The following is a 24,641-nucleotide window of genomic DNA, read 5'->3' as shown; positions in this document are numbered from 1 at the left end:
GTACCTTATTTAACATTTTTATGGTTCATATCATGGTATGTCTATTGTAAGGAAATAAATGTTGTTTGATCTCATACTAAGACTTCGATTACTAAAACTTCTACGTAGGCAATTAGTACTCTTTTGTGAGTACATTTAAAACATAGTATAATTTGAATCTTGTGTAAAAAGCATCCTTTTTACACCAGTCTATCAAGTTTTGATTGTACATCACCTGTAAGCCTACAATGACCTAAATTGTTTCGTTTTCTTTGGTGACTTGAACATACACTGTAGGTCAGATACGGCATTTGAATCATTCACCAGACAAAACGTAGGAAGATTCATGATGAATGGAGGGTTTTATGTCATTGAACAGTCATAAATGCTGCCCTTAATTGGAGTTACTCAGAAATAATATCAAAAGGGAGCACAGAAGCTGACATCAGATTACATATGCAACATACACTGTATAGTACGGAAGCCCATTCAGGACCTGTCAAAAAATATTTTTGAATTCGATATAACGAATTGTTAAATTTGTTATAACAAATTTAATTCATTATAACAATTTCCTTAAATTTGTTATAACTAATTCAATCTGTTATAACAAATTTGTTGAATTCGTTATAACGAATTCAAAAATTTGTTATAACAAATTCTAAAACTTGTAATAACGAATTAAATTCGTTAAAAGGAATTCCTTAATTTGTTATAACAAATAAAATTCGTTAAAACGAAATCAACAAATCGTTATATCGAATTCATATATATTTTTCTATAGGCCCTGATTGTTGAATTTGATTAAACGAATTTAATTCTTTATAACAAATTTTAGAATTTGTTTAAAGGGATTAAATTTGTTATAACAAATTTTAGAATGGGTTTAAATGAATTTAATTCATTGTATCAAATTTTTGAATTCGTTTTGACGAATTCAATAAATTTGTTGTAACAGATTAAATTCGTTATAACGAATTCAAAGAAATTGTTATAACGAATTAAATTCAATACAACAAATTCCACAATTCGTTATATCGAAATCAAAAATATTTGTTGATAGGTCCTAAATGGGCCTCCGTAGTATAGGCAGATTTAGTAAGTAATCAGATAGTACAAATAATTATAAATATAATGAGATACAAAATCAGATATTTGAGGTATGTGTCGTCAGCCTTTAATCAGAGTTGGTTGAGTGTAATGTTAAGGTCAGGTGCATCATCTGAAGCTCATCATGACAAGCATCCACAAATTTAGTTTTCAAGGTACATGTATATTTGGTTTGAAATACCACTATGATAAATTATTTGAGATGAACTGTTTGGAGCTTGTTCCATGCCAAGCATTATTAGAAGGCAAGTCAAGCTGAAGTATGAGAGATGTTTCCACCCTACAGGTGGTGACTGTTCCAAACTTGAAAATATATGATGTGCATTTGAATGATATCCTGATGCATGCTCTAGAACTAAACTGACGAAATTCAATCCTCAAGGAAAACATCCCGGGCTATTTTCAGCATATTTCCTCCAGTCTTCATCCTTTGCGACACATATATACATGTTACGGATTGTTATTCCATTGCATTTTGCAGATGTTTAAAACTATGACTTATGACAGCTTTTAGGTCAATTGCCAGTTTATAATAAGTCACAAAATTAAATTTATGTATAATTTATATAATGCTTATACATGTATATGATAGAATTGGAAGAGATACGTGGTTTATAGTTTGGAAATGTTAAATACAAATTAAGAACTGTCGTTAAAACGGCAAAGCACGAAGTCGGGAGGAAACGGAACCGCTATTTTCAAGATGCCACAAAAACAGACCTGCAGGAAGCAATTTCCCTTTGAGGGAGCACATCCATATACTAGTATTTTTTCAGTTGGGGGGAGGGGGGGGGGCACTATCAACTACCAAAAATTCCTTGACACGCAAATAAATAAAAATAAGGTCATATCAGACGTTATTACTGAGGGGACACAAAGCACATAGTAGCTATGTTTCTATATGTTTTCTATTGGGGGGGGGGGGGGGGAGCATGAAAAACCTGTTAATTCTATACAGTGATGCAAAACTCTGGAAAGAATGGTATCAATATTTCCCACAAAGAGGAGTCCATTTCTGGAGAGAGAAAAAATGCCGCTCAATAAGTCAATTATTTGATTAGGAGGGGGAGGGAGCAAATTTGTTTTGTCAGATTATTTATTTTCATGCCAGTGAAGGACAGATTATTACGAAAGCCCATTGAGCTCATTTTCGTAGATAAAAAAAATATATTTTTCGCGTTATAACGCGAAACTTTCGCGAATAAACGCGTAACTTTCGCGTTATAACGCGTAACTTTCGCGAATAAACGCGAAACTTTCGCGTTATAACGCGAAATTATACATATATAGTCATGTTACTCAGGAACCTGTGTTCTTGACTGACAGATAAAAAACATGAACGCAGAGGGGGACTTCTATGAATTTATAAATGACATTTCTTCAGAAGATATAAAAGAGAATTGATGCGAGAAATGGATAGATTAGTGTTGATTTTGCATTTAATCTCAAAACCCTACTAATTAATTAAATGAATATTTCTTTAAAGATTTTCTTGTTTTTCACTTGTTGAATCCAAGAAATTCTGTAGACTAATTTTTTTTCTCAGGAAGATCTCCACTCGTTGCTTTCTTTGAATAAATTGTCAATGTTTTAGTAAGTAATGGTATGACCAAATGGTGCAACCTTAAAATACAATGTTGTATTTCTTCAGTGAGTCTATGAAATATTTAATACGAATATTTGTCATCCAATTTTCACATTAGGTTACTCATGTGATGTGACACAATTGTTCCGTGAAATACAAATTTACCTCATTGTTGTCAATTTTCTGAGATCTTTTATTTCAAATTCTACATAGAATGTTCAATCTAATTAAAATTAGACTTGTATTTTCGCTCCTCTACTATATGCTTCAACACTTGTATTGAACAGCATTGAGAAAGACAAAATGTGACGGCAAAAAAGATTTAGAAAGAGGAAAGACACATTCAATGGCGAGAAAACATAAAATTTCAGCTCGTGATAATCCAAGTTCAAAATAGTCTTTCGTTTTTCACTGTAATGAATAAACTAGATCATTAAAAAGTAAAACAAACTGTAGACTTATGCAAATGTCTCTGTTTTACAGGGAAAGTTTCTCGTTTATTCGCGAAAGTTACGCGTTATAACGCGACAGTTTCGCGTTTATTCGCGAAAGTTACGCGTTTATTCGCGAAAGTTTCGCGTTTATTCGCGAAAGTTACGCGTTATAACGCGAAAGTTTCGAGTTATAACGCGAAAGTTACTCGTTTATTCGCGAAAGTTTCGCGTTATAACGCGAAAAATATATTTTTTTATCTACGAAAATGAGCTCAATGGGCTTTCGTAGATTATATATTTTCAAGGTGATGAGGAAAAGATTATGTATTCCATTTTATTTTATGTTATTATTGTTCATGACTGTATGCCGACATGGTAATTGTCAATAAAGTGAATTGAATTGAATTTATTTTCTTAATTGAGGAAAGTTTGAAAAGGGGGAGGAAAACGGGGGAAATGACAGATTATTTTAATTGAGGACAGATTATTTATTTTCAACATTTTCAAGGACAGATAATTATTTCCAAAATCCTCCACACACACACCACCCCCTTCAGAGTCAAATTTTATATGAGTGGGCAGAGGGCTTATGAAAATAATTACGAAAGCCTAGAAGGGTCAAATAAGAAAATTAAAAAGCCGTAATTACGAGATAAAAAGTCGTTATTACGACTTTCTAAAGTCGTAATCATGGTAATTACGACTTTTTATCTCGTTATTACGACTTTCTTAAGTCGTAATAACGACTTTTTATTTCGTTATTACGACTTTCTTTAGTCGTAATTACGACTTTTTATCTCGTAATAACGACTTTTTATCTCGTAATAACGACTTTTTATCTCGTTATTACGACTTTTTAAGTATTTTTTTTATTTTCTTATTTGACCCTTCTAGGCTTTCGTAAATTATTATTTGAAACATAATTAATAAAATTAATTCTTTTTTTTTCATACAATTTAATCGTAACTTTTATAATAATTAAAATAGAAAAATAGGTTACAATTTTATCCATTGTGATAGGTGGCAGGTAATATAAAACAATAACATATATTGTGACATCAAACTAAAAAAAATGCAATTTGTGTTTAGAGCACACACCACACATAAACGAATCCGTTAAAGACCAAATTATCAAGATACTTCTCTTGTGTGCTAAAGATAAATTTTGTAGAAGCATGTAAATGTTATCAAAACGTTAACTGGCGGTTAAGTAAATGTAATATGTTGACGGTGCGACCGTTGGGGCGAGCGCATTGTTCACTTCATTTTAAGATCCGCCTCTTCAAACCGCACGAGACATTTGGAACGCCTAGACTGTGACGTCACATGACGTATGTTAGCTGCCAATCTCTCACCAGAGGGCGTATTACGCTTCGCTACAACGCTATAAGTGGAACGATAACTCTGGGTAGAGATTGGTTAGCTGCATTTCCATAAACAAAGTTTAAAAAGTGCAAATATTTTAACAAAGAACGTTTAATCTACTATCTGCATGCAATACCATCAAATTAAGGTGAGTTTATTTTTTGTGAAATTTTAGTTGTTGTCACCGCATGAACGAAGTTAGCAGCGAGAACAAGAAGCGATGCATTGTGGGTCAGAATTACTGAGGAAAAAAATTCTATTGAATGAATGTGCAGTAGTCCGAATTTTCTCTTCGCCCAGGCGTTGTCGTTAGAGCTCGCAGTGACGAGCGGCGCTTCGCGCCGCTCGCTGCGCTCGCTATTATTTTTACAACTTTATTGACACAGAAAGCGATGTTTTTTTGTAAATTTCAACTATGTTGTATTGTACTGAATTTGTCATTCTCCAGAGTGCTCTTCAACTGGTTGAAAAACAGGTAAGCTCCATTTAAATGAACCCGAATTTCCTCAGTTTCTCATCGAGAGTAAGAAATGGCTTAAAAGATATTTGCATGTTTCATGCTTTTCTATTAAAAGGAGAAAAAATTGGCCTGTGATAAGACTAAAGCCAAGAAACCTGTGTGTATAGTTAAACTAGCTGTACAAGAGATTGTGAACGGGGTAGAGGAAGACAATGAGCCGAAGCAAAAGGTATACCTGCTAGGAAATTGTTATTAAAAAAAAAAACAGATTTCAGTTTTATTTATAAGGTGTATATAATATACATAAGTTGTTTATGAATATCTCTCTCTTTTTTTTTAAATTTATTTATTTATTTACAGTTTTGGTGGAGTAAGAGGATTCATTCAGTAATTTTGTACAAGGTTCTGGCTTCACATTATGAGAAATTGCCAGATGAGCCCACTGTTTACTCAGTGCAGGAGGTCAACTTCAAAGATGGATGGATAGAACCAAAAAAGCTTGACAGTCAAGATGTTTTGTCGGACATTCTGCCTTTTATCAGCAAGTCACTGTACTTCAGTCTTGTGAAGGAGTGCAGCTGGCATAGATTCTTGACGGAGGTATATTATAAATGTAGAAACAGGTTGCAAGTACCCATACTGTAAATAATGAAATGTAAACCTATAGCATCTTCAATTTACTGCACATGTTATGCTGAAAAACAATTGCTAATATGTTTTACGGTGTGACCGTTGGGGCAAGCGCAGTTGTATCATCAAATTACACTTGTAAACTTTGATCTGCCTCTTCAAACTTCCAAAGGGCATGAGACAGTCTAGACTGTGACGTCATATGACGTCGGAATTTACGGAGACAGCCGAGCATCTGGTAGAACGAGACTGCAGGCCTAGTGCAATTTTTAACGAAATACGTTGTATAGTAAATGCAATTATTTTTTGATAATTTTAAGCTCTCGGCAAACTGAATGGCCTTTTATATTTTATATTATTTTTTATTGCCATTATCGCATGGAATCCTGGTAGTGAGGGAATTCTGGGAAGGTTTCACACTAAAATTGGCCTGTCATCCCAAATTTCCTCTGTTCTTACATGTTAGTCTATTGAGCTCACTTTGCGAGCGGCGCTTCGTGCCACTTGCTACACTCGCTATAATTAGTTTACATTATAAATTCTCTCTCTCAAATTGTTTCATTTGTTTCTAATGCTGCACATGATATGAAGATGCAATCACTTTATGACAAAACTAGAAAGACATAGGATACTAAAAAATAGATATGACCTCTTATACTGCATAATGATTTTCAATTAATTACAGCAGAGCATTTTTATTTTACAGTGCCTATTTACATTTGTTCATTTCAGATTCTGTGGCACTTAAGAGATGATTTTTCAAGTCAGTTAATCAGTGATGGAATAGGATATCTTAACCAACTAGACACTCATAATATCTGTGATCTCAAGTTAGGAGCTTGCTTTATTGAACACATGGTGTCATATTTGATATCTGACAGTGTTAAAGACAATATTCAGGGAGCATTATCTCTTTTGTCAGATGTTCTGACTCAGTGTTGTATTATAATTGACAATCTAAAAGAGACACCCTTAGAAAATGAAGATATTATTATAATAACAACTTGTTTCTATCAAATCTCTCTGTTACTGTGTTTGTGCAACAAAGTAGAAAGTATCCAAAATTTACAAAAATGGTTCGATGGAAATGCCATTGCCACCAAGAGTAGCACTTCAGAGAAAAGTTTAAGCTTCCAAGACTACTTCTGTAAATTTATGAAGGATAACATACATGGATGCTTTTTTGACTTGAACGACGAGGTTATCAATTATCTGAGAGAAAATCTTTCATTACAATGCCTCTTTACTTCTCTTATTAAATTGATGTCTTTAGGTGGTCCAACATTATGCTGTTCACTACTTGATTCTTTGTCATCAGATTCTGAATTAAGATTGGTATATATTTGTGAAAGTGAGATATTAATGTATTCAGAAAACCAAGATCAAAAATCAGACTTGAACAAAGTCAAAGTCAAATTTGATAGTAGAAACCTCGTAAGGAAGATCAATCAGTTGCTTCCAGGAACATGTGACCCTAATGTTAAAGATGACAGTGAGACAGTTTGCAGTTATTTATCCTCAATGTTAGACAGTGTGAACATTGAAGATGAAATGTTCCCTGATATATCAATCACAGCGGCAGTTTGGCGAGTTCAGGAGAGACAACCAAGATTCCAAGGCAAGCATCTGTTAGAGTAAGGTTAATTAAAAAATGATTATTGATAATGAATATACATGTACATGTATCTAATATTGTGTAAATTTTTGTAGACTTTTTGTTGAGGTTTGTGACAAGTCCAATTGCTTCACTTTGGTCATGTGACAAGTAGGTTATTTTTGATTTTTGAGTGTGTTTTGTTTTTTAGTATAAGATTTAACTGACTGTATTCTCAATTCCACAGTAAACTGAATGAATGTCTTTGATTCACTTGCACAAGAATTGAAAAGTTTCATGCTTACCTAAAACTTTTTTCACACAGATTGCTATCAGTTTTACAATTAAAGCTGGACTTGTTAGCAGAGAAGGAGCTAATGCTGTATTTGTATAAACTTGTGTGGAAATTAAATGACAAACTTGCAGAGACTCAGTTAGAAAAGCTGACAAAGGTAATTTTTTCCCCTTCTTAAAATGAAATTGGAGACAAATATAAGTGAAAAAAACAGTCTAAACACTGGTACTTTTGCAAATTGAATGTTAAAAATAATGTATTTTTGAATCCTGTTTCCTAACCAAAGATTTCCTTATTAAATGTGGGAGAGGGAGGGGGTTCTTAGTAAGAAATGCTATTTTTTTTTCTTCTTGTATTACATTTTCATTTCCAAAAGAGGACATAATTAAACACCTGTTAAGAATCACATTTATTACAGTTGGTGATGGACAGTTTTAGTCAGCTTGACCTTCCATCACGTGGCCAGCATATTGTACATGTGTACACAACCTACAAAGAGTGGCCCAAACCCCAGCCAGTTACCCATGTTTCCTTAAATCAAATCCTCAACAAATTCACCTCAGCGATGGAAGAAAAGGTAATACTCTAGGTCAATGCTAACATTAATTTAAGTGAAATCTTTACTATGAAAAACCAGTTGAGTCATTTAACATGCATATGTGTCATTGATTATAAACATGTCAATATCTACATGTGCTATGAGTGAAGTAGATATTTTGATTTGAAAATTCTCCTGTGATGAATGATGCTTTTTATTGGTTTGTGATATTTAAGTGACTGGTTTGTGATATTTAAGTGATGCTTTTTACTGGTGTGTGATATTTAAGTGACTGGTTTGTGATATTTAAGTGATGCTTTTTAGTTTTTACTGGTTTGTGATTTGTGATATTTAAGTGATGTTTTCTACTGGTTTGTTTAGGTGCTGGTAGAGATTCATCAGGCTGTGTTACAAAATGCTGATCTGACAGTAAGCCAACTTTTGGAGAGAGCTGTAGGTGGTACACACCAGGCAGACATTGTATACTCAGTATGTACAACTTACTTCATACATAATATCATTGTCATTATAGTACAAAGTACAGGCAAACATTGTGTGCTCAGTAAGTATGTTCAGATTATCTTTTATCATGTATACAAACACTCCACCAGACTGACAAAGTGCATATACCCGGTACATGGACATGTAATTTATTTAAACATAAAAGAGTATTTTCATTCGGTTACATATTCAATATTTTGCATGAAGTTTTTAAGATTTTACAATATACAAATAGACTAGATAAATAAATATAGAAATAACATAATATAGAAATGCTGTAGAATTCAGTATTTATTACACAGATACTGCAGACACTACAAGAACTGTGTTTATCTCGTGAGGATTCAGACAGAAGTGTGCTCTGCTGTAGACTGGATGCTTTCTTGACTTCTCACTCTCTCACTCAGAAGGAACAGGACACGATGATCAAATTTCTCCAGAATCTCATAAAGGTAGTTTTGAAAAATAGAAATTCTTATATCCTGAATTTAAGAGCAATTCATGTAAACTTGTTCTGTAATCAGCATTACTTCATTATAGCAAGGCAAGGAAGCAGTGCTAGATCCAGAGGAATTCTACTTCTCTGTAGTAGTTCCTCATTTGTCTTCACATAGACGTCAAGACTCAGAGTTGACAGTGAAACTTGCTCTAGATCTGGGGAAAATAGTATTGGTAGAGATTCTGGAACAAGGGAAATCAAACATTGACCTCACATTGAGCCTTGTATCAGCTGCTGAAATACTGGAGAACTGCAGGGCTCTGTGGTATAACACGGACAATGTGAACATTAAACCAAGAGTAGTAGACTTTCTAAACCTTCTAAGACAGTTTAAAGAAAAGCAGACATTTTGTGGTATGTTCTTTTTTAATAATCTCAACAATTATTTACTGGTACTTTAGTGAAAATCGTTGATCCAGAAAAAGCAACTTAAGATGTACATCCTTGTGCAATGGCAAGTCATTGGGACTTGGATGGGGAAAAACAGGATGTCAATTTTTTTTTTTGTTACATATGGCTAGTTAAATAAGCCTTTACAATTTTGTTTTTGTTTAAACAGAAGTTCAACAACAGTCACATTTATATGCAAGGACCCCCATTAATTGTATGCTTTATCATTTGGTAATTTTTAAATAGCATAGAGAATAATTTCGCAATAGAAGAAATTAGTTTCAGAAAAAAATGAATTTTAAATATACATGTATGATGATTTACAATGTACATGTGCATCAGGACAGATTAACAACAGAAACACTAATCCTTAAGGTAACTCTTTTGTTTAGTTGACTGGATTGTACAAACCACTATGGATTATGACTGCACTGTCAGACTGGCCACTTTACATGTATGTCTGACAGATGAAGAGTTTCACAGTGTTTGTGATACTCTGTGCAAACATCTTCTCCACCCAGACCAAGGTGAGTAGAAATTGTTAATGGCTGTTTTAGTACAATTAAAATCCACTCGTGACGTCACTCTTTTGTTTGAGTGCTCCATTACTTTTCAGGAATGGAGAGTTGCAATTTACATTGAAAACAGTGTTTGTTGTGTACAATATCTCTATCCCGTGACTCTACTGTGGCAAGAACTTGGAAAATTTGATAAACTTATATTGTCATATTAAGAAAAAGTGTAGCACTCCAGGGAGTCAAACTTTGCACCTTCCCTTTGGTAGTCAGACACTGCATCTCGCTATAATGAAGCTGTTGAAGGATAGAAGTTTTTAATAACTACATGACACTACACTTTCTTTGCCGTACCCTCAATACATAAATTAAATTTTACTAATATGGTAAATGTATATTTACAGTGTATTTATTAAATTATACCTTTATTATATAATATTTACATTTGCTGTGTTTTTCTACTAAGCCAACTGTGAAATTGATTTGAAAGTCATTTTTGTGTATACTCACGCGTAGAAATATACACGGTGAAACTCGCGCTAAAGTGACGTCACAATGAGGCTACAGAGACATTAATAAAAATATAACGATATAGGGCAGCAAGAAATTTAAATATTGAGTATATTATTGGTTCTTTTTAACTTGTAAAATGTAAATATAAGGAATGTTTTAAAGTTTTGTGTGATTTATTGGTGTGTAAATCATACAGATTTGCACGTAGGCATATTTTTAATGAAGCGCTAGCGCGGTTCATGAAATATGCCTACGTGACAAGTCTGTGTGATTTACACACCAATACATCACACAAAACTTAAAAACATTCCTTAATTGACAAACAAAAATTACAAGCATTTAAAACAATGGTCAGGATTTTAAGCAAGGTCAATATATTTGCAGCTCTCCATTCCTTAAAAGCAATGGGCCTGAGTCCCTTCAGGGCCTCGGCTCCATTACTTTTAAGGAATGGAGTGCTACTCGTACATTAACCCTTACGTATTGAACTCATCTGGAATTATTTGTTTATGTGTTCGGTATCTGTATTACAGAACTAGATTATAGGAATTTTTTGCGACTCGTTGCTGAACATGAGGTACTCTCTCAGATGATTGGAGGTTATCTTCATGACAGGTGGATTCTCAATTACCCAACACTACTGTTAACTCTGTTACAGGTAGGATTTTCAAATTATAAATGTTTGAATAAGTTCATTATTTAATTATTGATATTTAAATGCTGGCTGTTATGAGAAGGGCTGTGAATATTAAAATCTTCTTCAAGATTCTTCATCAAATTTTATTGTAACTTCAATTATGACAACAGGAAAGATATATAGTCAATAGGTGATGATGTTTAAATAACTAAATTAAGAAAGGACAAAAAGAAGTCCACAATGGAAAGTTGGTATATTGTAGTTCTAAACAAGCTACTTTTTTTGCATACTTGACTGACAGAGTATGGAATTTAATTCTTTTATATTTTCAGGTAACACCACATTTAATATCGGAGGAATGTATTCGGTTGTACAAGTTCCTGAGAGGAATGGTCAGGTCTGGTCATCTTTGTGTGTCTGTTAAGATGTCAGGAATATTGCCACTGCTTAATCTAACAGGTGTCATGTATAATTTACTGCACTTAAAAATCAGGTTGATCATGATGTTTTGGTTAATGTATGAATCTGTAACGGTAGATACCGTAAGTTGAATAGAAAAAAGTAAAGGAAAAATATCATAAGAAATGATGCACTCCATAATCATGACGTTTAATTTTTTTGTTTCAGAAATTTCAGAGTTGCTTCCCCTATCTCAGTTACTTTGTGATGTCCTAAGGCTGTTATCTCAAACACACAGCCAGCTCCCTCCCCCAGCTGTGGAACACTGTATCAGGTCTGCAATGGCTGTCTACAAGGTATGTCATATTTCATTTTTGAACCATAAAAAATGTAATATTTGTAAATAAAGAAAAGTTACAACCTTTCTAAATTTTTAACTACAAGAAAGTATACATGTATTTGTTGATAAAGAAAAGTGACATTTGTGTCCCTACAGAGAAAACTTGAAGAGAGGGGTCTATAACAATCTGTTTGTTTTGAAATTATTATACCACCATTACAAGTACCCACATATACATGTACCCCGGTAATTTAAAAAAAAAGTGCATTCTTGCCATAAGGTTCTTTTTTATATCATTTAAGGATGTCAGTATTATCCTCTCAAGATTAGTTGACTGGGCAATACATGTACCAAGTGAACTTAATACAATCGATATTTAAAGTATGGTGCAAGTTCTTTCCCTTTATGACTCTTTGGCATGGAATGCTGAACATTTTGTAGTCTTTACACATGAATCCCTATGTTGAGGTTTTTTTTGATTAGATCCATCATAACAAAAATGTTCATGGAATCCTCTAAATCGGAATTCAAGATTCTGCCTGGTCAACTTATAATGTCTACAATACCTCTAGTTTTCAATAATTTATTCGAACGAACAAGTTTTTTTTAAAAAAGTTGACTGTTTATTTAGAAGTTGTATGTTTTATGAATTTTAAATTACAGAATGTGGTTTTGTCAGAAACAACTACTTCACCCCGCTGCTGCATGTTCCTGCTTAATCATGTGTTCTCACATATCACCATGGCAATAGGCCATTTCCCCCCAGAAATGCTCGATTCAGTTAATATACTGCTGTTGGACATTGTTTGCCAGGTGGAGGACCTATGTGGAAAGGTTGCCATAGATACAATGTGTAGGGATCAGTTGACTGGGTTACAGAAAACTTCCTGTGCTATTCCTGATACAGAAACAAGAGACATGGTTCAAAAGAAACTGTGCTCTGTTTTACATGTACATTGAAAGTCTTTCATACTCTATTTCAATAAAATATTTTCTTAAAATCAGTTTTTACATATTGAGAGCTTTGCTGTCTTTGTGGCATATTAGTTCTACACTATCTGTTACCAATAAGCAAGAAATATATCAATAAACATCTTTGTTAGTCATGGGGTTTTGGTCTGCTCTGCTCTTGTGTTAGGGGGAGAAAGCTGACAGAAAAGTTTTGGTTAACAAAAGTGCTTCTCACCCGGAGAAAGGTCACAAATGCCATTTTAATTTACTTTAATTGTAATAAAGAGCAAATGAAAGATAGGTACAAAATGAAAGCAAGTTAAATTCCTTGGTTCAAGAAAACAGAAAGTTCCACATAGAAAAAAACAAAGATTCTGGATCTTCTTTGATCATAATTAACATAATTGGACTTCCAAAGTAAAATACATTCTGACACTTCCTCTATTATTCTGTGAAAATGCATTACACAGGGTTAAATTACTGAATGAAAATTTCCAACTTGTATCTATTCTTTAAGAAAACAATTGATATTGAATCAAAATAACTCAACTTTACTGCTTTTATTAGCTCACCTGAGCCGAAGGCTCAAGTGAGCTTTTCTGATCAAAATTTGTCCATGTCTGTCGTCGTCGGCGTTGTTGTCGTTGTCGTTGTAAACTTTTCACAATTTCATCTTCTTCTCCAGAACAACTGGGCCAATTTCAACCAAACTTGTCACAGAGTATCCTTGGGTGAAGGGGGTTCAAGTTTGTTCAAATGAAGGGCCACGCCTTCTTTCAAGGGGAGATAATCATGAATTCATGAAAAATTAATGGCATCATTTAAAAGTCTTCTTCTCAAGAACCACTGTGCTTGAAAATATGAAACTTATATGGAAGCATCCTCAGGTAGTGAAGATTCAAGTTTGTTTAAATCATGACCCCCGGGGGTAGGGTGGGGCCACAATGGGCGATCAAAGTTGTACATAGGAATATATAGGAAAATTCTTTAAAAATCTTCTTCTCAAGAACAGCAAAGCCATGATTGGTCATATTTATATGGAAGCATCTTCAGATAGTGTAGATTCAAGTTTGTTCAAATCATGACCCCCGGGGGTAGGGTGGGGCCACAATGGGCAATCAAAGTTTTACATAGGAATATATAGGAAAACTCTTTAAAAATCTTCTTCTCAAAAACAGCAAAGCCATGATTGGTCTTATTTATATGGAAGCATCCTCAGATAGTGTAGATTCAATTTTGATCAAATCATGACCCCCGGGGATAGGGTGGGGCCACAATGGGCGATCAAAGTTTTACATCGGAATATATAGGAAAACTCTTTAAAAATCTTCTTCTCAAGAACAGCAAAGCCATGATTGGTCATATTTATGTGGAAGCATCCTCAGGTAGTGTAGATTCAAGTTTGTTCCAATCATGACCCCCGGGGGTAGGGTGGGGCCACAATGGGCGATCAAAGTTTTACATAGGAATATATAGGAAAATTGTTTAAAAATCTTCTTCTCAAGAACAGCAAAGCCATGAATGGTTATATTTATATGGAAGCATCCTCAGGTAGTGTAGATTCAAGTTTGTTCCAATCATGACCCCCGGGGGTAGGGTGGGGCCACAATGGGCGATCAAAGTTTTACATAGGAATATATAGGAAAATTGTTTAAAAATCTTCTTCTCAAGAACAGCAAAGCCATGAATGGTTATATTTATATGGAAGCATCCTCAGGTAGTGTAGATTCAAGTTTGTTCCAATCATGACCCCCGGGGGTAGGGTGGGGCCACAATGGGCGATCCAAATTTTAAATAAGAATACATAGGAAAAATCTTTTTCACAAGAACAACAAAGCCATGATTGGTCATATTTACATGGAAGCATCCTCAAGTAGTGCAGGTTCAAGTTTGTTCAAATCATGACCCCTGGGGGTAGGGTGGGGCCACAATGGGCGATCAAAGTTTTACATAGGAATATATAGGAAAACTCTTTAAAAATCTTCTTCTCAAGAACAGCAAAGCCATGATTGGTCATATTTATGTGGAAGCATCCTCAGGTAGTGTAGATTCAAGTTTGTTCAAATCATGACCCCCGGGGGTAGGGTGGGGCCACAATGGGCGATCAAAGTTTTACATAGGAATATATAGGAAAATTGTTTAAAAATCTTCTTCTCAAGAACAGCAAAGCCATGAATGGTTATATTTATATGGAAGCATCCTCAGGTAGTGTAGATTCAAGTTTGTTCCAATCATGACCCCCGGGGGTAGGGTGGAGCCACAATGGGCGATCCAAATTTTAAATAAGAATACATAGGAAAAATCTGTAAAAATCTTTTTCACAGGAACAACAAAGCCATGATTGGTCATATTTACATGGAAGCATCCTTAAGTAGTGTAGGTTCAAGTTTGTTCAAATCATGACCCCCGGGGGTAGGGTGGGGCCACAATGGGCGATCAAAGTTTTACACAGGAATATATAGGAAAAATTTGTAAAAATCTTTTTCTCAAAAACAGCAAAGCCATGATTGTTTTTTTTAATGGTTGCATCCTCAGGAAGTGTAGATTCAAGTTTGTTTAAATCATGACCTCCCAGGGGTAGGGTGGGGCCACAATGGGCGATCAAAGTTTTACATAGGAATACATAGGAAAAAGCAAGCCTTTTAAATTCTTCCTCTGAAGAACAGCAAAGCAATAATTAGTCATATTTAAATGCAAGCATCCTCAGGTAATGTAGATTCAAATTTTGTTCAAATCATGACCCCCCCCCCCCCCCCCCCAGGAGAATAGAGGGACCATAACAGGGGATCATAGTTATACAAAGGAATACAAATGATATATCAATAAAAATTGTCTTCCTAAGAACAGCATAACCATTATTTGTCATATTAATTCAAAAGCATCCCTTTGAAGTATAGATTCAAGTTCAAATTTAACCCCCCCCCCCCCCCCCACTCGAACCACTTTTATATCAAAACTTTTCAAGACTCGACTGATTTCTGCTTTTTCCTAGCCAGAGTGCTCAGGTGAGCGATGTGGCCCCTGGGCCTCTTGTTCGTGGATTATTGTGTTTTTCGTTGCGACTTCTAGGAATTAACAGTGGTCTCTGATAAACTGCAATGCAGTCTTAATATTTAACTGTTTATTTGTGTTTATATTCTGTTTGCTCAACTTAATCTGCAATGTCCATTCCTGTATGAAAAAAATTGAGAATATGAAGAAGATAGAGAGTATCTTGAATAGTTTCTTTAAAACAGAGGTTTGTACACAATAAATAGTAAAATCAAAGGTCATTGGGAATGTCAAGGTAAACAAATTTGGACACAGTTGATAAATTCTTAACAATTATGTGTCAATCCTGCCACTACATAAGCTTACATAAAATGAAAAGTTTCTTTAAAACTGGGCTACTGGCAAAATAAAGAAAAGTAAGGTCAAGGTGATCATTTTGGACAGTAGAATATTATTCATGAATAATTATCAGTATATATGTTTAGATGAAAATCTTGAATAGTTTCTTTGAAATTGAGCTAAATTTCAAATTTAAGAAAAGTGAGGTCAAGGTCAAAGGAAAGGTCAAAGTCAAACATTTATGATGCAGTTGAATAGTTCTCACTAATAAGTAATTCTATATGCAGTTTAAAATATATTGCACATTTTCTTTGAAACTGTATTGTATGAAAAAAGAAGTTAAGGTCAGAGGAAAGGCCTCGGGAAAAAATGTTGATGCTACTGTATAGCTCTCATCAATATGTATCATCAAATGAAATTTAAAAAAAAATTGTGCATTGTTTCCTTGAAACTGAGCTAAACACAAATCAAAGTGAAGTCAAAGTCATTGATGCAGATGAATAGCTCTCACCAATATGTATCAGCACACAAAGTTCCATGAAAATATCTTGAATATCTTCTTTGAAACGGAGCTAAATGCAAAATGTGACGGCAGGATGGAAGACGGATGTGGCAAACACTACCAGTATAAATATGCCATGGACATATTCATGGCGGGGCATAAAAACGGTACATGTAAACATGTTTCTAACTTACAGGTTAGCTTGTAAATATAGGGCAACATGTTGTCCATTAAATTACAAAATGAGGGGAAAGCTGTCAATGTGACAGCAAACTGGGTTTTCTTTTGTGTAAAGTGTTCTTGTATTTTTCACATGAATTATCTTTCTTTTCTGTAAACTGTAGGAGCTGACATACCTACAAAATCAATGTACCCTATTAGCATATTTTGCATAGAAAAAGACCATGTTCAACATATGGTATTTTCCCCATAAATACCTAAAAATCAAACTTCAAGTAGTATGTACATCTCGGACAGATGTTTTGCAAAATAAAAACATCTTGAAAACTGTAGGAGGAGTTATCCGGACAAATGATGTACCTTATATGCAATATTTTGCCAAAAAATGACAAAATTCAATAGCTGGTATTTTTCTCATAAAATAATAAAAAATCAAAAACAAAATACAGGTATGCAAATGATATGTGCACAATTCATCTGCAAAATAATAAAATGTTCCCATTTTGAAAATTGTAGGAGGGGTTATTCAGACAAATGATGTACCGATTTGGCAGCTGCCAGGCCAACATTTGAATACATGTAACTGGATTTTTCCTATGGAAAACCCAGTTAAAAATGACATCACAATCATGCTTTAAGAGTAAAGATTTATCAGGAAAAAGTTGCTGGATGATACAAAAATGGACAGCAAGGTCCAAGGGTTTCTTGCTCTGAAAATACAGGCATGTATTAAAAATTAAAAAAAAAAAAAATTAGTATTCATTTAAACAATAGGACATACATGTACATGTATTTCTGATTATGTGAAATACTGTGGAATCATCATTGTTCTAGGGGATCAATGTCCCTGGATTTTGTAAGTAGCCCTTACCCACAATTTAACGACCTGATGAACATCGAAACTCACATACATTTAGTGTAGTTGATTTATTTATCTTAATAAAATATGCATGTTACCCACGAAATTACGTACCCATGAACCAATCAAATTTTGGTAACCAGTAACCAAATGTAACAGGATAAAATTGTATTTACGCTATAAGAAATGACAAAAAAGTTTTTTAAAATTTAATATGCAATTCAATGACAAAAATTATTTAAAATAAATAAAATTAATCAGAGTACAATGTCTGTATATTCCAGGACATTCCAATAAAATATGACAACAGAAAGTTCCATTATTTTGGTCATCAATTAAAATTTAACAAGTTCTATGCAGTAAAAGTTTTCTATTAGCAAATCATTCCATGGCAAAAATCACCACACTTAATACACATCATTATGTTTTGTACTTGTCAGTGTGTAGAAGCTGCCAACTTAACTCTTCTGAAATCCACGAAATGACTGTGATGATGTAAATAGAACAAACACCGATGTATTTATGAACATAACACAGCTTACTCTGGGGTGTTAAGTTTTAGTTAGAAGCTGAACTAATCATCATCATTGTTAAAGTAAGATTCCGTGTTTGGGAATCGATCTTTGTTGTAGTCCGTATCATGAGACACTCTGTGAGATATAGCATTATGAACTTGTTCCTCATATGCTGACTGTAGCTCTGTGTCGGTACTAGCCTCTGTCCTCAGGTTCTCCATGCTACTGATAGGCTCCACCCCCGCAACCCTCACTGCTTCAGTCAGCTGATCTGTTAAGGACTGCGGAGTATTGGCAAGGTCTCCAGGTCTGTCTTGTGTCATGAGCTACAAAAAGATCATTATTTTAAAATTGTATACTTGCATAGAAAACATCAGCAGTCATCAAATACAGACTTGTTTAAATAACAGAATTTCATGCAACAAAAATAAGGTATTGAAATGATTGAAGAGTTCCAGAAGACAGCTAGTGCAAGTAAATGCACAATCTACCACTTCCATTTAATTCTTACTTTAAATAATGTTATCAATACTCACTCTTCTACGTTTTGGGGGCATTCCATTCAAGTAGGCATCACTAAATGGAGGCTGGTGTCTCTGTTGCTTTTGTTTTTGAACATCACCATTTATCACTGGCACCCATTCCTGTTAAAACAGAAATAATCATGTACATGTATGCTGATTCTCACAATGATTTGTATGATTCTGTAACAGATGACTGTAACTTACTGCAGGGACTTCTCTATCCCAGCCCTCTGAGCTCATGGCAGCCCCAGCTGGCTCTGGTTTGGGGGTAGTCAGAGGCTTCTTGTTACTGGAGTTATTGCCATTCACCAGTCGGCTAGTGCTGGGTTGGGCAGCTGCTTCCTCTGGCTTAGACATATCTACATCCATCTGCTAACATGATCAACATGAACATTAATAGCTAAACATTTAAATAATGGTGTCTTTTTTTTACCCATCTCATCTTATATGCATACAATCCTTCAAAATAAAAATGTTGACTACATCTAAATCTCATTGCAAATCTCATGACTTCGTAAAATTTAAAATATGAAGGTGACAGTGTTAATTAATTAAGCACACGATTAAGAGAGGTACATGTAGCTTGAGCCTGTGCAGACCTTGCTCTCGCCTGCCTCTGGCTGTGAGGCCCCAGGAGAGGTGGTGTCCATGGGAGACAGTTTGGCAGCCTCCTCCGCCTTCTTTTCTTTTTTCAGGACCAGGTAAGTTGTAATGTCAGTCTCAGTTACTGTAATTGTTGGCAGGAATTGATTTAACTGTTGTGTAGTCACAGTTATCATCCACTGTTGAATCATGGGATTCACACCTCGTGTGATGTATTGCTGGAAAACAATATTCAATATACTTTTACAAACAAGAGGCCCATGGGCCACATCGCTCACCTGAGTAACTTTGGCCATGCTGTTCATTACCAGACTTCCCCCCTTGTAATACCTATTGTGGCCCCGCCCTACCCCCAGGGGCCATGATTTGAACAATTTAGAATCTACAATACCCCAGGATGCTTCCACATAAGTTTCAGTTTTTCTGGTCCAGTGGTTCTTGAGAAGATTTTTAAAGATTTTTCCTATATATTTCAATGTAAAACTTGGGATTCCCTATTGTGCCCCCCCCCCATCCCCGGGTCATGATTTGAACAATTTAGAGTGTAAACTACATGAGGATGCTTCCACATAAGTTTCAGCTTTTCTGGCTCAGTAGTTCTTGAAAAGAAGATTTTTCAAGATTTTTCCTATATATTTCAATGTAAAACTTGTATTACCTATTGTGGCCCCGCCCTACCCCTAGGGGTCATGATTTGAACAATTTAGAATCTACACTACCCCAGGATGCTTCCACATAAGTTTCAGCTTTTCTGGCCCAGTGGTTCTTGAGAAGAAGATTTTTAAAGATTTTTCCTATATATTTCAATGTAAAACTTGTATTCCCTATTGTGGCCCCGCCCTACCCCCAGGGGTCATGATTTGAACAATTTAGAATCTACACTACCCCAGGATGCTTCCACATAAGTTTCAGCTTTTCTGGCCCAGTGGTTCTTGAGAAGAAGATTTTTAAAGATTTTTCCTATATATTTCAATGTAAAACTTGGATTCCCTATTGTGGCCTCGCCCTACCCCCGGGGGTCATGATTTGAACAATTTAGAATCTACACTACCCCAGGATGCTTCAACATAAGTTTCAGTTTTTCTGGCTCAGTGGTTCTTGAGAAGAAGATTTTTAAAGATTTCTCCTATATATTTCAATGTAAAACTTGGATTCCCTATTGTGGCCCCGCCCTACCCCCGGGGGTCATGATTTGAACAATTTAGAATCTACACTATCCCAGGATGCTTCCACATAAGTTTCAGCTTTTCTGGCCCAGTGGTTCTTGAGAAGAAGATTTTTAAAGATTTTTCCTATATATTTCTATGTAAAACATTGATTCCACATTGTGGCCCCGCCCTACCCCCGGGGGTCATGATTTGAACAATTTAGAATCTACACTACCCCAGGATGCTTCCATATAAGTTTCAGCTTTACTGGCCCTGTGGTTCTTGAGAAGAAGATTTTTTAATGACCCCACCCTATTTTTGTCTTCTCTTGATTATCTCCCCTTGTGAGGGGACTTGACCCTTCATTTTAACAATTTATATTCCCCTTTACCCAAGGAAGCTTTGTACCAAGTTTGGTCAAAATTGGCCCAGTGGTTCTTGAGAAGAAGTCAAAAATGTGAAAAGTTTACAGACGGACGGACAGACAGACGGACAGACAGACGGACAGACGGACAGACGGACGGACGGACGACGGACAAAATGTGATCAGAAAAGCTCACTTGAGCCTTCGGCTCAGGTGAGCTAAAAATGTACTTAAAATGATTACCAATTTTTTTAAAATTTAATTTCATAATAAGAATCAAATGTTTAGCAAGGAACAAATAAACGGTAAATAAGAAAACATGGATAAGCACATCAATTAGCCTCTGACAAGGAGGAGATTACAGTAGATACACGTTAAATATGTTGTTTTGCCCTAAACAGTGTCTCTGTGAGTTTTGTTTCTTCTTGTATTAAATGCACATTTCTCACATTGTGTCAATACTTCTCCAAACAATAAGGGAGACATACCAGACGATTTTGTATAAGGGCCTGGAGACCTGCCATGCCTCCGGTTAAACAGTGCTGAGTCAGAATTATCAGCAGGGAGAGCGCCATTCTCATTCTATTGTACAACTCCTGACCAAATCCTCCATCAGATTCTGTAGCAGATTATAAAACAATTATAATGGATACACAATTTACATGTAAGTCCGTACCGATTCTCCACAGTAATGCTGATAAACTGGTGAACTTACCCGCTCTCATAATGAATGTAATGATGCTTATTAACTGTGTTCTGAAAAAATTATTCCATGTCTCAACTAGATTGATCTGTGGTTTTACTTCTGAAACATTCTGAAAAAAACAAACAATACATTTTTGAGAACTGCTTTTTTAAAACATATCCTAAGGTAGTTACATGTACCGTACATATATGTAGCTATCATAATGGTTAACAAGTTTTTTTTCTTTCTTTTTTTCAAATTGAATGAAGCATACAGTAACTTAAAGTGAATATTTTCCAGACTTTTAAAACATACAATATTTCCTCAATTGTACATGTTGGATATGTTGGGTACTTTTAAGAATATGTTTCTATTTAAAGCTGTCTTACAGCAGTTTCTGTAAGTTCCTCCTGCATATCATTAACAAGAGTATCTACAGCCTGGACTATGTTCTCAGCACTCGCCTCCCGACCATTCAGTATCCTATCTCGGAAGAACTGCTGTAGTGGTCCCCTCAGCTGATCAAGAGGCTGACCCGATCCATAAAATACTTGGATTAGATGTGGGAAGGTCAGGTGATTGGATACCACATTGAAAACATCGTGAATGAAACCTGCTGAAGAAAGAGATTTATAGCTAACACTAATACTGCACTAAAGCCAGATTTACATTACTGATATGTTGATAACAAGAGGCCCATGGGCCTTGAATCGCTCTTCTGATAAACTGTACAACCTATCACTTCTACTTGAAGCCTCGAAGTATCCTGTATATTTACATAAACCCTTGAAATTCCAATTCACACACTGAGAACCCAAGATGATTCTAAGCCAATTAGTACCTGAGAGTTGGTCATGGTGACCTACTTATCACTTGTCATTCTCTGAGGACCCATCAACTAAGTTTGATGATTCTAAGCCAATTAATACCTAAAATATTTTTTAAAATTATAATCATAAAATTTTATAAGTAGGTCAAAGTGACCTACTTTTCAATTGTTTTACTCCAAGGACCCAAGATGCATCAACTGACAAAGTTTGATGATTCTAAGCCAATTAGTACCTGTAATATTTAATTAAAGCCATAAATTTTCAAAAGTAGGTCACCGTGACCTACTTTTCAGTTGCTGTACTCCAAGGACCAAAGATACATCGACTGACAAAGTTTGATGATTCTAGCCAATAAGTACCCAAAATATTTAATTACAGCCATAAATTTTCAAAAGTAGGTCACAGTGACCTACTTTTCAGTCAACCTACTCTGAGGACCAAAGATGCATCAACTGACAAATTTTGACGATTCTAAGCCAAATAATTCCTGAAAAATATTAAATACAGCCATAAAATTTCAAAAGTAGGTCACCGTGACCTACTTTTCAGTTGTTGTACTCCGAGGACCCAAGACGCATCAACTGACAAAGTTTAATGATTCTAAGCCAATTAGTACCCGAAATATTTGATTAAAGCCATAAATTTTCAAAAGTAGGTCACCGTGACCTACTTTTCAGTTGTTGTACTCCGAGGACCCATGACGCATAAACTGACAAAGTTTTATGATTCTAAGCCAATTAGTACCCCGAAATATTTTATTAAAGCCATAAATTTTCAGAAAGTAGGTAAGGTGACCTACTTTTTAGTCGACCTACTCCAAAGACCCATGACGCATCAACTGACAAAGTTTGATGATTCTAAGCCAATTAGTACCCGAAATAGTTAATTAAAGCCATAAATTTTCAAAAGTAGGTCACGGTGACCTACTTTTTAGTCCATCTACTCTGAAGACCCAAGATGCATCAACTGACAAAGTTTGATGATTCTAAGCCAATTAGTACCCGAAATATTTAATTAACGCCATAAATTTTCAAAAGTAGGTCATTGTGACCTACTCTTTAGTCGACCTACTCCGAAGACCCAAGATGCATCAACTGACAAAGTTTGATGATTCTAAGCCAATTAGTACCTGAAATATTTAATTATAGTCATATAAATTGAAAAGTAGGTCACGGTGACCTACTTTTCAGTTGACCTTTTTTGAGGACCCAAGATGCATCAACTTACAAAGTTTTATGATCATAGGACTTAAAATGTCCAAATTATGCCTCTAAAACGCTTTGAAATCGAATGCCTGCAAAGTTCAAAAAGTAGGTCACTGTGACCTACTTTTTAATAAATATGTTTTATGGCCCCAAGAGGCATCATCTTACAAGATTTAATGATTCTAAGCCTCCCCGTATTCGAATTAATGACCTTAATTGTTTTAAAAAAGATTAGCCATAAAATTCAAAAAGTAGGTCAAGGTGACCTACTTTTTAAGTGACGTACTTTGACGACCCAAGATGCATCAACTGACAAAGTTTTATGATCATAGGCCTTAAATTGTTCAAAATATGCCTCTAAATCATTATGAAAAAGAATGGCCGCAAAATTTGAAAAGTAGGTCACTGTGACCTACTTTTGAGTCAACATGATATGAGGTCCTTAGATGCACCAACTGACAAGATTTGATGATCCTAGTCCTTATAGTAAGCAAAATATCAACATTTTAATAAAATGTAATTTTTGGTCAACTTTGAAGTGACCTTGAGACCACGCCCTTTGCCCCAGGGTAAATCCCCGTGCAAATTTTAATCTACAACATATCCTCATCCTTTTGTGTAAGTTTGGTGATAATCTGCCCAGTGGTTCTTGAGAAGAAGATTTTTTAGCAACCAGTACTTTTGTTTCTATTTTCCTAATTATCTCCCCTTGTTAAAGGGTCACAACCCCAGTTTTAGTATAAAAGGGAGCCCTTGGGCCAAGGATACCCTGTGACAAATTTGACAATAATTGGCCAAGGGGTTCTTGAGTTATGGCCCATATTCTAAAAAGTTTACGCACACCGCACACCGCACAAATGGCCATAGCATTAGCTCTTTGAGCCTTTGGCTCAGAAGAGCTAAAAATAACTGTAAACTACACGTATATTTATCTGTAAACTACACTGTATATTTATCTGTAAACTACTCTGTATATTTATCTGTAATACATCTCTTCCACCAGTGGTAACAGCAACAACTTTTATTCTTGTTAACCATTTATATCAATTACTATGTACATGTACATATTAATATTAAGACGTCACTACTGGTCCTATAATACTGAATCTGAGTATACATTTTAAGCTCACTTGAGCTGAAAGCTCAAGTGAGCTTTTCTGA

At 35.1% G+C, this 24,641-nt stretch overlaps 2 protein-coding genes across 5 annotated transcripts in view; one reads left to right on the top strand and one right to left on the bottom strand.

The window, feature by feature from the left end:
- Nucleotides 1-4,872: 4,872 nt before the first annotated feature.
- LOC133173265 (uncharacterized) lies at nucleotides 4,873-12,789 on the top strand. Its single transcript, XM_061308250.1, has 15 exons — nucleotides 4,873-4,948; nucleotides 5,049-5,162; nucleotides 5,294-5,533; nucleotides 6,296-7,181; nucleotides 7,274-7,328; nucleotides 7,483-7,609; nucleotides 7,871-8,029; nucleotides 8,372-8,479; nucleotides 8,794-8,943; nucleotides 9,032-9,344; nucleotides 9,773-9,907; nucleotides 10,942-11,066; nucleotides 11,378-11,504; nucleotides 11,673-11,800; nucleotides 12,448-12,789. The coding sequence occupies exons 1-15, from the start codon at nucleotides 4,889-4,891 to the stop codon at nucleotides 12,742-12,744; spliced, it is 3,024 nt and encodes a 1,007-aa protein (XP_061164234.1). The 5' UTR covers nucleotides 4,873-4,888; the 3' UTR covers nucleotides 12,745-12,789.
- Nucleotides 12,790-17,842: 5,053 nt separating this feature from the next.
- LOC133173423 (large proline-rich protein BAG6-like) overlaps nucleotides 17,843-24,641 on the bottom strand; it is a 33,750-nt gene continuing 26,951 nt past the window's right edge. For 2 of the 4 annotated variants that reach the window (XM_061308405.1, XM_061308408.1), the window contains exons 19-25: nucleotides 21,835-22,061; nucleotides 21,476-21,575; nucleotides 21,249-21,379; nucleotides 19,245-19,466; nucleotides 18,850-19,017; nucleotides 18,658-18,765; nucleotides 17,844-18,447 (exon numbers count right to left, since the gene is read on the bottom strand). In XM_061308405.1, coding sequence (XP_061164389.1) covers nucleotides 18,181-18,447; nucleotides 18,658-18,765; nucleotides 18,850-19,017; nucleotides 19,245-19,466; nucleotides 21,249-21,379; nucleotides 21,476-21,575; nucleotides 21,835-22,061 — 1,223 coding nt within the window. In that variant the 3' untranslated portion in view covers nucleotides 17,844-18,180. Of the gene's footprint in view, nucleotides 18,448-18,657; nucleotides 18,766-18,849; nucleotides 19,018-19,244; nucleotides 19,467-21,248; nucleotides 21,380-21,475; nucleotides 21,576-21,834; nucleotides 22,062-24,641 lie in introns of all 4 variants that reach the window. The other 2 variants (XM_061308407.1, XM_061308406.1) reach the window with 2 other exon arrangements.

Source organism: Saccostrea echinata, unplaced genomic scaffold, assembly GCF_033153115.1.
Source record: "Saccostrea echinata isolate AGI-Se365-2 ecotype Australia unplaced genomic scaffold, CSIRO_AGI_Sech_v1 ptg000056l, whole genome shotgun sequence".
NCBI lineage: Eukaryota > Metazoa > Mollusca > Bivalvia > Ostreida > Ostreidae > Saccostrea > Saccostrea echinata.
The sequence above is the reverse complement of the archived record's forward strand: the minus strand, read 5'-3'. Positions and strand labels throughout refer to the sequence as shown.